General features: G+C 38.9%; 1 protein-coding gene across 3 annotated transcripts in view; it reads right to left on the bottom strand.

Moving 5' to 3' along the window:
• The window catches only part of LOC122802711 (cohesin subunit SA-2-like), a 1,740,876-nt gene that overhangs the window by 896,317 nt on the left and 829,468 nt on the right, over positions 1–15,091 (bottom strand). For 2 of the 3 annotated variants that reach the window (XM_044072464.1, XM_044072463.1), the window contains exon 18: positions 11,253–11,345. The exons of the other annotated variant lie outside the window; for it this stretch is intronic. In XM_044072464.1, coding sequence (XP_043928399.1) covers positions 11,253–11,345 — 93 coding nt within the window. The remainder of the gene's footprint in view (positions 1–11,252; positions 11,346–15,091) is intronic. 3 annotated transcript variants of the gene reach the window in all.

The raw sequence follows: 15,091 nt of genomic DNA on the forward strand, positions 1-15,091 counted from the left end.
GATCACGTCAGTCACCCTGCTAGACAGGGGTCCAGTGAAGTAAATACTGTGGGATGAAATAGCCAGGGAATTGTTATGGCTAGGCTTGTATAGGCCCTAGGGCCAATAGCTTAGTACCAACCTATGAACTTACACAAATCTATATATTTTTTTATCTGCACCCAACCCCTGATGTGAAAACTACTTGCATACATGCAGAAACTATTAAATTAGCTGCATTTATCTCATTAATAATTCCACCCCTCCCTCTTCTACCTCTTTCATCATCGTTATTCTTCTTGGCGATAATCCAACTAAGAAATATAGTCACTGTAACCCACAAACTCCCCACCCTATACAATGTTACTATTTTCATTGCTACCAATTATGTTTATTCCACATTTCCTCACCTTCTATGAAAACCAGTACTATCTAAGATTTCACCATCCAAAATGCCAAACCACCACCCCAATATTATCCGATATGACAATTCACCTAACAAGCTGCCCTATGTCTAACCCCTTAACTTGTACAAACTATCAACCTACTACTGCCAGATATATTAGCTCTAAATCCAAACACTACCAAAAACCAATAAATAAATTCCTGAAGCTTATTATTAGTTTAAGCTATAACCTCACAATGGATGGTGACATCCACCCAAACCCTAGCCCATCCACTCTTGATAAAACTACCTCATATACTAGTAACCCCACCAATAAGCTTTCAATCAATAGGCCCCCTAACTGTCTCCTGGCCTGTCACCTAAACATTAGAAGTATAAATAACAAGGTACATGAACTGCATGCACTCCTGGCTGTTCACTCCCCCGACATACTCTGTCTAACCAAAACCTGGCTAAAACCAGCAACTTCAGACAATGAAGTGTTACCACCTGGGGATAACTTACTGAGGCTAGATCGTGCTACCAGAAAGAGAAGCGGGGTTGCTGTACTGTATAAATCTACACTAAATGTCACTATTGATGCTATACAACCACCCCAAGTTAATAACGCACAGATCCTTTCTACCAAATTGCAAATGAATAAAAATAAATGTATATATATATTATCTGCATGTACATTTCCCCAGGGAGCAACGTCACTACCCTAGAAGATATCCTCCACTGGTTATCTAGTACCTATCCACAAGAAACCATAGTACTTGGAGATTTTAACATAGACTGCAACAACTGTTCCTCAGAATCTCAGACCACCCATGTAAACCTATATGCGTTCACACAAATGATATCCACCCCTACTAGGATAGGTAAACCTAAGCACCTAAGCATAAAGAAAGTATACTAGATTTGATACTTATCAATAGTCCTCCCCAACTGTACATGTCAGGGACCCTCCCTGATGATCTAAGTGATCACTTTCTTACCTATATAATTAAGCATAAAGCTGTTAACCCCCACCAGGCCACCCTCAGAATGGTAAGAAACAATAAGAACTTTAACCCTGCCAAATTCCAAGACAAAATCAACTCATGCAATTGGTCAGTCCTAAAACATCTGCCCTTAGAGGAAGCTGTTGCTTACTTTAATAACAAGTTCCTTGCTATCCTAGATTCTCATACTCCAGCTTTGACCATTAGAAAAAAAAAAACAAAAGCTGCACTGCGGCTTTCTAAAGGCTCCAAATCAAAAATCACCCACAGAAACAAAGCATGGGCTTTATGGCGTACTACAACAGCCCCCATAGATTAAATTAAATATTGGCAGCTAAGGAATGAGACTAAAAAATCCATTTTGCTAGATAAAAAAACTACTATTGTAATCTTCAACAAAAAAATCAAAACAACCCTCAGAGGTTCTGGGCAGGTATAAATAAACTATTACACCCAGGACAAACCACCACTCTAACCCCCACAGCCTCTACCTGTGGACGTCTCAAACACATTCAATACTTTCTTCACTGAGACTACCCAAGACCTAGCGAGCCAGCTACCTCCAAGCTGCCCTGGCTCAGAGTCCGCCATTCCCTTTACCCAACTCTCCTTTAGCTTCCAACCAGTTGCTACATCATTTATCAATGCCCTCATCAAAAAATGAAAACCTACCACACTATCAGCTGATCTTCTTCCCGCTGAGTATTTACAAAAAGCTGCCGATGCCAAAGCATACCCCATCTCCATACTAATTAATCAAACCATAACAGAAGCCACCACCGCCTCCATCTGGAAAATATCCCATGTGATACCACTCCACAAAGGCGGCAGCTCCACTGAACTGTCTAATTTCAGACCAATAGCTATACTGTCACCACTGGCTAAAATCATGGAAAAATGTATCCATAGACAACTACTACACCACTTAATTCAGAACAATCTCTTGGCAAACTCTCAGCATGGTTTCAGGCCTCTTCACAGTACCACTTCAGCCTTACTAGCCTTCTCTAATGCCATAAGCTACAACCATAACAATAATAAATTATCCTCAGCCCTCTTCTTGAATCTCTCCAAGACTTCTGATATGGTTGATCACCAGCTACTAATCCACACCCTGAAAACAATTTGCTTAGATAATAAAGCTCTTTAATAGTTCCAATCTTATCTGAGTGGCACACAACAGGCCGTCCTATGGCAGAACAAACTATCTACCCTCTTACCTAATACCCTGGGAGTCCCCCGGGGTTCTATACTAGGAACTCTTCTATTTTCCATTTTCATTAATGACCTCTACATGGTCATCCCAAATGCTAACTGTATTCAATATGCAGATGACTCCACTCTAATTTGCTCTGCTACATCCCAGTCAGATCTGTGGACATCAACCCAAAAAACTTTTAACATAGTTGAAAACTGGATTTTTGATTGTCATCTGATCTTAAACCCCAATAAAACAAAGTTACTACTTTTCTCACCTACTCGCAGGCCTACTGCATTATCCTTTTCCATAAAAATCTAACAATGTCACCACAATCTCCCCAGACACCTATACTAAACTTCTAGGCGTTATCATAGATAATAATATTAAATTTGATATGCATGTCAACCAAACTATCAAAACCATCAATAAAAAAACTAGGGTCACTATACAAGATTAAGCCCTTCCTAACCCCACTAGCTAGATCTGCCATTGCACGCTCTCATCTACTCTCGACTCTTCTTTATGCATCCTCTCTACTCACCAGCTTAAGCAAAACTGATCTTAACAAACTCTCTAGTTGCTACAATCACATTACCAGATTCGCCACCGGGATGCCCTTCAGGACACACCACTGTAATAACCTAAACTATCTTGGGTGGTTAGAACTGCCCAACCTAATTCAGTACAACCAACGTATAGTGGCACATAAAGTACTTAACCAGCCTGACAATACACCTGCACTTAAAAACATTATTAACCCCCAAAACAATCTCAGACCTCTTCGATCCTCCAATAGATTGCTAGTTCAAACTGTCAAAACTATTAATTCAGCAGGTGTCTCTCTGTTTGCCAACTCTGTAGGTAGAACTTGGAACACTCTCCCTGCTGACATCATCCTAGAATCCACCCTAAGTCAATTTAAGAAAAGACAAACAGTATTTGAAATGAAGCAATGCAAAAACCACCAAATTCACGACAACCAGAATAAACTTCAGAACAAAACCGTGAAAAAAAAGACAAAATGATGACTGTCCACACAGATAAAAAGTTAAGAGCTTTCTTTCGTTTTAATCACAACGAACTTCTTCAGAACTGACAGTTTTGTCTTTTTTTCACGGTTTTGTTCTGAAGTATTTGAAACTAAACTGGCTATGTCCTTGTACCAAGCCTGACTAGCTCTCTCCTTATGATGGAGTCTAATTACTTTTATTGCAATTCAGATGTGTCACAAATTCTAGGTCTTTTACCTTGTGAATTCTAAACTTTGGAAGTTGTATAACTTGCTTATATAGAGAGATTGTAAACTAGTGTTTAACATGAACCATGTAATTTCTTTCTGTTTGTACCTTGGAGCTTTTCTCCCAGGGCCTCCGCTGAAAATGGACATGTATCCAGTCGGACTATCCCGGTCAACAAATGTAAAATAAATAAAACTATTAGCCTTGAAGAAACCAGTGTTCTGTCTTTTACTGCCCTATTATCAGCTTGACTCTATGGAAAATTAAAAGAAAAAAGAAAAATGTAGTCCTCTGTTGCAGCCTGAAAGACAATCTAAAACATTTATTGCTAAAGGGAAACTTTTCATTATATTCAGTATTCTTAAATTTATTCGTTTCCAATTAAAATCTGTTATTAGATTAAGCCAAATGTCTTTATCCAGACATTTACCTATGCAAAAGTAAAATAATGCATATCAGCTCTACATATATTATGATCTGCGTACTTTTACAACTTATCCCCCACAATTAACAATCTAAGATTATAGCGTATTAACTTAAACATACTTTTGTCTAGTTTTTCTTCTCTTTTTGCACTGTAATGCCTACATTTCTTAAAACCAAAAAAGAAAAAAAGAGAAGGTGAAGAAGAAAAAAGGCCTCTCTTTACTTCAATAACTTTATCACATACGAGAACAACTAAAATACTTTATTATAAAATATGACATTTAGATTGTGAAAGGTTTCATATAAATTTTGTTAAATTAGAAATAGTTTCACTTACAATTACCTTTTTCCTTCTTCTTCCCCTCCCCTCCCCATCACAGTCCTTCCAAACATTAAAGACATCATGTGTCTAGGCATACAACATCAGGGGGATATGTTTCCATAAGAAGATACCTAATTAAGGTGAGAGACAAAAAATATATAAAAAATAGAAGAGAAGTTGATCTACAACTTTGAAAACTGAAATAAACAAGCTGGACAAACAAGTTAAGCATAGTGTGAGACAAGATAAAGAAAACTGAAGAAAGTTTATATAAAGATATTGAGCATAATAGGAAACATTTTTATAGATACATAAGATCTGGAAGGAGTAAAGATATACAAACTGATGAACTGTATGTCAGTTCTAAAATTTAATCTCAGACACAACATATTATAGATATATACCAGAAATCTGTTAGAACAAAATCTCTACATTCTAAATTCGCTACTAAATCTAACCACTCCTCCCATCACTGTAGCTCTCTCCAAATTCTAAACTGGCTAGAGCTTCCCAACTACCTTGACTACATCCAACTCACTACAGCCCACAAATTAATCTTTAAACTTACTACATGCCCTGCTCTAGCAAATATCTTACCATCTTACATACCTCACAGACCCCTGAGATCTGCCCAACAAAATCTACTTTCTGTATACAAACCAAAACGTCCTGCTGGCCAGTTTCTCCTATCCTTTTCCTTAGCCAAAAAATGGAACTCTCTCCCACCCTCACTACGAATCTCTAAAAACTTTGAACACTTCAAATTCCAATTCCATTCTTACCTCTCCCATAATTGGAAATGTAATTGCACCCTACCTACTATCCTGCTAATGCCCCTATTCTGCTAATTGCCTCCTATACATGTACTTCCACATGTACCTATACACCTTGCTGTTGTTCCTCTACAGCTTCCCCTCTCTGAATCTAACATAATATAACATCAAAACCTTGAATGTATATAATGTAAATGCTGCACATAGCTTTGTAACTCTACTCTCTCGACCTGTCTGGAAATGTTCTCTTTCCTTTCTACCTACATATAAGGTTCATGCTAAGAGATACTGCTAACTAGCTACTATAATCATCCCCGACGTGTGTGTACTCCACTTTTGCTACTAAACAACTGCCTCTCTCTACTTACATCAGATTCTTTTTCTTCTAAACAACCACCTCCCTCTCTACTACTCAACTGCCCCTCTTTTCTTTCATCAGAATCTTGAACGTATACTTAGTACACATCGCACTTTCCTCCTTTATTTCCTCCACATACTACTAAACCTAGACTTCTATCTTTCAAATATTCACTCTTTGCAACTACTAACAGAAGACTTACAATTTCATAGTTTTTAAATATTTGTTAGCTTATTCCACTGCCTCAGTTCAACTTTAAGCTGTGCAAATGGCTCTCTAAGCAACTACATATATGTCATGAAGAGTATTCATTTTTTTTCAATTGTACTTTGCTATATCTCAGTATATAATTCTACATTTGTTTTAAATAATCATAAGTTTCATTTTCTTGTATGTAATATGGAGCTTTTCTCCCCGGGCCTCCACTGAAAACGGGCCCCTTGAGCCCAGTGGACCTCCCCAGTTATCAAACTGAAAATAAATATATAAATCATATCTACAAAATTTTATTCAAAACAGTTTGGCTCCACACAGGTGGTGACATGTCATTTTAGTGACATCCAGGTAACCTCAGATACTGGAATCAAATTAGACTATATTGAACAAGAACTGCGCAAAATGAATCCAAACAAAGCACAGGGAAGAAACGGAATTAGTAATAATGACCTGGGAACACTTAAACAAGAACTTACAGTACCATTATATCTATTATTTGCTAGGTCATATAAATATGGAGAGACTCCTTAAGATTGGAGACATGAACTTATTAAACCTGTCTTTAAGGGAAAGGGGATTAGGACAAACCCAGAGTCATACAGACCCTTAAGTCTCCTTTCATGTTGTGGAAAAATAATGGAGACGATAATACTGAATAAGTTATTGTCAGAATTAGATAGGCTGGGACTTGAAACCATATATCAACATGCATATGTTGAAAATAGATCTATTACCACTTGTAACATGATGTTCTATAACAATAATAATAACAGCTATGAATGAAAACTTGTGCTGTGATGTAATTTATATAGATTTAACTTCAGCATTTCACAGGGTCATGCATAAAAACACTCATCAATAAATTAGAACTAGGTATTGATGAACTCTTGATAAGATGGATAGCTGCATGGCTTAAAAACAGGACATGGTAAGTATCATACAGCAATTGGACAGGTGAAATTCTTGGTTACAGTCAGGGTGTCCCCACAGGGCTCAGTCCTAGGCCCTTACTTGTTTAGATTGTATCTTTTCAGACCTAACTTTTTCATCTGCGGTATTCTACAGTCTATATGCAGATGACCTGAAATTGGGTAAACTGATTAAATGTGTTACAGATAAGGCACATTTGCAAAAGAACTTGACTAAACTGACCATTTGTGCACAGGAGAATAATATGCAGATAAATGCATCAAACTAAGCATATGAGACTTAGCAGACATAAGTTGAAAGGCGAATATTTAATACAGAACACATTCATTGAAACTGTAGATTCACTTAAGGACCTGGGTATATGGATAGATCCAGGTTTGAGTTTTTCTAATCATGTCAACCAATTGGTTAATGATAGTTATAGAACTATAGGCTGTACAAAAAGATTTATAAAGTCTAGAAAATCAGAAATGATGACGTCACTGTTTGTTATTTACATTAGACCCACACTTGAGTGTGGAATAACGATATGGAAACCTTATAAGAAAACAAGCATGAGTAAACTGGAAAGAGTACAGCAGAAATAGACCAAGGGCATCCATGGATGTGAAAATTTAAGTTATCATGAAAGACTACAATATCTGAACTTGTACAGTGTCTCTTATAGATATCTACGAGGAGATCGTATTCAGGTATACAGGACATTTAGAGACAACTACCTCTGGCAATGTTTGGAGTTATCAAAAAATAGCAGAGAATCATCAGGCAACCTATGGAGAAGATTCTATAAGAATGAAAAGTGTACTAATTGGTTCTCTGAGAGAGCAGTTGATGCATGGAACAGACTAACAAATTACATCAAAGCAAGTACTAGTTTACATACTTTTTGAGGAACAGCCTGAAGACTTATTATGGAAACAAGTGTTTTGGTATATTGGCAGGCTAGAGGGGCATTAATGCCCATCCTTGAAATATTTGTATGTATGTATGCACATATGTATATATCTTCTATGTATGTATGTATGTATGTATGTATGTGCTAAATAGAATAACTATGACCTCTGTAGTCCACTTGAATCACATTTCAAATGGTGCCTAGAGTCAGGTTTTATGCCCAAGAAATAGAAGATGTCTACAGTCATTCCTCTACACAAAGGAAGTATGACCACCGATCCACGTAACTACAGGCCCATAAGTCTGACCAGCCTCATACGTACACACATACATATGTAAAGTCATGGAAAGAATCATCTTGGACATGATAAACGAGGACATAGGTAACCTGCAAACGCTGATTCCCATCATAGTTTGACTTTGTTATAGGAAGGTCATGCCTATTAAATCTGATGGACTTCTTTGAAATAGTCACCAAAGCAATGGATGAAGGAAAGGCTGAGCACACAGCTTACCTCAACATGGCCAAGGCTTTTGATACAATACCCCACTCAGGTATTACAGACAAGTTCACTAAATTAGGTATAAACCCTTTTGTCACCCATTGGATAGCCAGCTGGATCACTGATAGAACCCTGGAGGACAAAATAAATGAGGCTTAGTTTTGGTTGTATGAGACAGTTTTATCTCCAGCGTGAAAGTGTATTCACACCTCCCACATACTTTATCTGCTTTATTAAGAATAAACCAGTTGTCAGTGTACATGAGAAAATTGCTAAAATGCCTCAGAATACCCATTTCAGCCAGACTGGTGACAGACAAGAGTTGGAAGGTGCATATCCATGGCTACTGATCTACTAGGGAGGAGTGAGAGAACTTTAAATATTGAATAGGTCAATATCAAAAAGAACATGATGAACAACATTCAGCTATGCACAAAGTAGATGCTCAGGTAGTTAAAAAAAAATCTGTCCACAAAGTAAGGATATTACACTGTGAGAGATTGGCATCTACACAGATTGTAAAGGACAAATTACTCTGTGAGATACTAGTGTCTGTACAGATTACTGCTAACGCTGCTGCGCTGAAAGCAGCAGTTGTAAGGTTAAAAAGTGCAGATAATCAACATTGAAATAGTCAATTAATGCAGCTGTGACAAAAACAATGTGAAAAACAAGTGCCAAAGCAGTGGATATTGTAATATAAGTCTTAGCTTGCTTGTAGATTATGAGTCAAGTAGTGTGCAACTGCAACATTTAAACAGCACAGCAGACACAATAAAATAAAACAAAAAGGCCTGTGGCTAATCAAAAACAGCACACCATTCTTTCCTTTAGACAATCCTGGGACAAAAAAATGACTCGGGCCACCTCTACTCTTATTTATTGGAACCAAGACATTTCTAACTAAAGACTGTAAAAAGGGCAAAAAGTGCAGATATTCAACACAACAACACTCAATTAATGCAGCCGTGACAAAAATAATGTAAAAAAAAAAGTGTAAAAAGTGAATATGGTAATGTAAATCTTAGCTTTTGTATAGTTTAGCAGAAATTAGCACCACTCCTTCTCAAGTAGAGTGGTCGTCAAACACCTTGGACCTTGTACGTTATGAGCCAAACATTGCGCACTACTTAAATAGCAGTGGAGATTCAATAACAAAAGCAGAAACAAGGCCCTGTGGCTAATCAAAAACAGCACATTCCTCTTCCCTTTACATAATCCCGAGCCAGAAAATGACTCAGGTCCTCTCTACTCTCACAAAAGTGGAATTAAGGCAGTCCTAACTAAAGACTGTAAAAAAAAGGTAAAAAATGTAAACATTCAACACAGAAACACTCAATTAATGCAGCAAAAAACAAGTGTCAAAACAATGGATATGGTACTGTAAGCCTTAGCTTTTGTACAGTTTAGCAGAAACCAGCAACACTCCTTCTCAAGTAGCATGGTCGTCAAACATCGTCAAATGCCTCAGGCACAGAGATAAAATTTTAAACATGGTAGCCCTCTAGCTAATCAAATAAAGGCAAAATAAGACTTACAACAACAATTCCCAGTGTAGAAGGGCATAGGCTATCGTATCCTACTACCTCTCAACCTCTTACAGCAAGAAATCTGGACAAAGCCATAAATAATAGGGGACAAAGGTCCAAAAACTGGGATGATTTTTAAATATTTCTCTTACAAACTTTGAAAATTGATAGTGCAACAGATTTTGTTGCAGCATGAAATTTCTGAAGGGTATGAAGTCGGAAACTCAAATGTATGTCATTATTTTCTGACTTTAGTCTTTAATTACTTGCCAATAATTTGCCAAAAAAACACACTTTTATAAAAAAGGGCCAAAAATATGAGGCATAAATCTGGACATTCTGCAAAAATCTGTACAGTTTAGAATTATGCCTGCCACAAGAGTGTAGACCACAAACCTTCCTAATGTAAAATAACTGGTTTTGAGCCCAAGTGCTTAAACCAGAACAAAGACACTTAGAATAATAGGCGTAATAAGTCTTCACTAGCAATTCCCAGCTCAAAAAGGTGCAGGCTACCTTCTCTTCCCACAAGATTGTAGACCATAAACCTTACTGTAAGATAACAGGTTTGGAACCCGTGTACTCAAATCAGAACAAATTCACTTTTAGAATTACAGACACAATAAGTCTTCAACCAGTAATTCCCAATTCAGAAGGGTGTAAGCTACCTTTCCTGCCACAAGAGTGTAGACCACAAATATTCCTAACATAAGATAACTAGTTTGGAGCCCAAGTGCTTATATTACAACTAAGAGGCTTAGAATAACATTTATAATGTAATCAGGCTACTAAGAAGCAGTAATAAATGCAACAGATTACATGCAACTGAACATTTAAGAATAAAGTTGGGATAAGCACAAATGCAGTAAAACAGCTGAATAAAGTGCATTTTTTAGTAAGTGGAAAGGAAGCAAATAGAAGTTAATTCAAGTTTAAGCAACTGGGGGAGGGGGCTTTCCAGTTGATCTCTCAGTGCTCAGTAGAATAAGCTGATGAGGTGACACTGGGAGGAGTGTCCAAAGTCAGATTTATAGTAGAGGTGGGCAACTCAAAACCCATCAAGTTTAAAAGCACAGCAGGAGATGGATGGGTGGGAGGGAAAAATCAAATGCAGTCAAAGATTAGCAATAGACAGGCAGAGAAGATCAAGTCACACAGCACTACAGGTAAATAAAGATGCCACGAAATACTGGCAGTTGAATGAGGAATGCTATTTCTCAGCTCCTCCCACTAACTAGCTGGATTTTATTCCATAATTATTTTCTAACTGACTCTAGTCAATACCTCTTTAAAACTCCAAAAAAGAACAAAAACTACAACAAAACAAAATGCTATGCAAGAATAAAAATAAAAAAAACTGAAGTAACCGAACCTTAAACGAATAACTCCAATCCAAAATCAAATTCAAAATGAAATCAACAACAATCAGGCAGAGAACAGCAGGTCATGCAGCACTACCAAGATGAAAAGTATGAAAACTGCAATATCTACCTTGGATAGAAGTCGAGGAAGAACTACTAAGAAATGCTGAGTGACATTCATACAGTCTTCTGACTGAAGCTTCTTCTCCTTGGCTGTAAGTACCTGAAGGTAAATAATTGTCAGTGATTTCAGCATTATGATCTAACATCTGCAGTCTATTTTAAAAACAACACAGAATGTCAACATCAAAACGTCCATTGATTTACTTAACAAGTTTGCAAGTTAACTAACTAAGGATATGATACATGAATGTCTGACATACCTCACAATCTCTTAGTGCAAGAAATCTGGACGACGACTGACAAAATGTGGGGACAAAGGCCTAAAAATCGGGACAGATTTTAAATATTGCTCTTATAAACTTAGGAAATCGCTGGAGTAACAGGGTTTGTATCAGCATACATATTCTGAAGGATTTAAAGTCTGAAACATTATTTAGTGACTTCAATCCTCAAAATCATCCCAATGATTTGCAAGAAAATCAAAAATTTTACAAGGAATAGACCCAAAAATATAAGGCCAAAGTCTGTATACTTTGCAAAAATCTGGACAGCTAAGAGGTATGGCTCAGCAAAAACAATGTCTTATATCACTGAAATTCAGGAAAACTCCTTATCCTGAGCAATGTTGGCTGGCAGTATTCTTATGTTAGGGGCATTTCCTAGCAGAGTGAAAATTTTATGAAGAATGCTATGATTTCAAATGGAGACTTGCCTAAACCAAGCCTTCATATGCTAACACTTATACTTCTAGACTACACGTTATATTTACCTTTAAAGTTATCATTACTCGGGGGGGGGGGGAGAAAATGCATATTTGTTTTCACACCCACACATAAAAAATATTTCTTTGATAACACTAGAACATGACATCCAATTTTTTAAAACACTGTGCCCAAAAATTTCAATTCAAGAATCTGTGTTTCAGAAAAAGGAATGGCTAAACCATGTATATACAAGCAACACTCATTACATGCACAGGTTAAGGTCTGCAATTCAGAAAGTAAATTACTTTGTGTCAGCAAAGCTTACACAGCTGCATGATGAAATCAGCTAATGAAATGGCAATACTAAATGGAAAAATGTTCAACCCATGTTATGTTCTTACCATGGACCATACAACAATCTTGCATAATGTACACAAAGCCAGAAAACGTGGCCATCATGTAACCTGCTTCCCTAACCTATGGTAAGAACCCTCTCCTCCTCCCAACAAATACAAATATATGCGAGAGATGCAACTATATAGCCAAACTGGAGGCTGAGCTCCCTCAATTCAGTACTGGCAAGACCAGTCAGGAGGAGAAGGTAACCACGCACACCACAAACCCAGTCTCACATAGAACTATCACAATTGCAAACCAAACACATAAACACACAAAAACATACTCGGAGGCTCTGATTAAAAATCTACCAAAACAACAGAGGCCTCCAAAGCAGACACCCAAGCAACCGCCATCTCAAGACATAGCACATGCAACACATAGTTCACAAAGTCAGTGTGCTAAACAGTCACAGCCCTTAAGGCCAAACAACATGCCAGACACACTGGTAATAGGTGACTCCATAGTCAGACACACTGACGTACCGCTCACCAGACTGAACAAGGAGAGGGTCACAGTAAGCTGCCTGTCGGGAGCTAGAATCCTCCACATAACACAAGCACTCAGGTCACTCCACAGCAAGTACAAATATGACTCAGTCATTGTACATGCCGGTGTGAACGACCTGAGACGTACCTCCCTGGACTACATGAAAAGAGACATGGAGGAGCTCTCTGATTATGTAGCCCAGGCCGGTATGACCCTGACCCTGAGCAGCATCGTACCCTCACCAAGAATGATGCCACAGTACAAAGACAAAATGATCAGTTTTAACAATTGGCTTAATTACTGGTGTCATTCTAAGGGGATCCAATGTCTGTCTGCTTGGGATGACATGCTTGACAAGCCACGCTGCTTCGCAAGGGACGGCTTGCACCTGTCTCCCCTGGGCTTCCGGATATTGGCCAAGGCTCTTGCCACCCCCATAGTGCCTTTTTTAGGCAAGGCTCAAAGGACAAACCTACCTCCCTAGAAAACACAAGTGGAAAAAAACTAAGGGTAATGCTGCTCAATGCCAGAAGTCTAAACCTCAAGATGCACACCCTCGAAGCCCTTCTCAGTATGGAAAACATCGATGTCTGTGCAGTGACTGAAACCTGGTTCAAGGCTCCTGAGAGCACCCCAGCACTATCAGGTTTTACCTCATATCATGCTTTCCGGCCCCAAAACTTGGACCGAACCACAAAAGGAGGGGGAGTATCCATACAAAGATACCCACACCTCCAGATTAGTGGCAACGCACGAAGCATCGGAGACAATCCAGGTGCAACTAACCATAGGCAAAACTGCCTTACAGTTTGTAGCATGCTACAGACCACCCTCTCAAACTCAGGAACCCCACACAGCCTTCCTGAAGACACTAGAGAGTATGAATGTCTCTCCAAATACCATCATATTGGGAGACTTCAACTACCCAAACATAGACTGGGAACATTACTCAAACCCCAACACCCTAGCCCAAAGGTTCCTAGAATTCATAAACTCAAATGCAATGGAACAACTGGTCACCATTCCCACAAGAGGAGACAATATACTAGACCTGATCATCACAAACATGGGGACAAAATGCTCCACACCAGAAGTATATCCCTCTTTGGTAAGATCAGACCATAAATTAATCTCACTGGAAATCCACATCCCGCCCCCACCCCCTGCACAAAAGACCACAGTGAAGAACTTCTCAAAAGCCAACTTCACACTTCTTAAGACTGAAATGGTATCCTTAAGGCCCCTGGGCCAGTGGAAACCACAACCCACACTGCTGAATCCTTTGCAAATGCCTTCTACGGGCACCTTCAAGAATGCATGGATCATGCAATCCCAAATAAAACCAAGACCCATTCCCCCAAAGGCAGGCGCCCGGTCTGGTGGACCCCAGCCATAAACAAACTCTACAACAGGAGGAGGAAGCTACTACATGACAGAGCAAAATCCCTAAAAGGGAAGGCATCTCTGATCAGTACTAGCAAAAAACTACGATCACTCATAAAATCATCCAAGGCCAACTTTGAGAGAAAAATCGCAAAAGACACAAAAGACAATCACAAGGCCTTCTTTAGCTATGTTAAAAACCTGGGTGGAAACTCCCAGATATGCTCAGAGTTAGTCCAAAATGATACAAAATACATTGAACCCTTTGACATTGCCAACATTCTGGCAGACAGGTTCAGTGCAAATTTCTCCTCCCCCTCCCCCCCAAAAGGAGAAATAACTATCCCAGCAGAGTGTAGCCTCCCTAATATCTCAGATGCCCAGGTGAGAGCCGCCCTCTCTAAAGCTAAAAACACAGCATCAATGGGACCGGACGGTGTCCCGGGCTGTGTGCTACATGAACTCCAAGAGGAACTAAACCCACACATAAGGCTGCTGTTTAATCTTAGCCTTACTACAGGATATGTACCCAAAGAGTGGCGTACGGCGACAGTGGTACCACTTCACAAAGGCGGTGCTTCTGCAGACCCTGGAAATTACCGCCCCATAAGCTTGACGAGCCTGGTCTGCAAAGCTATGGAGAGGATCATTATGGAACTCATAAACAAAGACATTGGGGACCTACAGACATTGGATCCTACCCAATTTGGCTTTGTCAAAGGCAGATCCTGCCTCTTGAACTTGATCGACTTTTTTGAAACAGTCACTAAGGCCATTGATGAGGGTAAGGCAGTTCACACAGCCTACCTTGACCTTGCAAAAGCCTTTGACACAATACCCCACTCGGGCATCATAGACAAACTCACCAGCTTAA

The sequence above is a fragment of the Protopterus annectens genome, chromosome 5.part0, assembly GCF_019279795.1.
Source record: "Protopterus annectens isolate FY-2018-M chromosome 5.part0, PAN1.0, whole genome shotgun sequence".
NCBI lineage: Eukaryota > Metazoa > Chordata > Ceratodontiformes > Protopteridae > Protopterus > Protopterus annectens.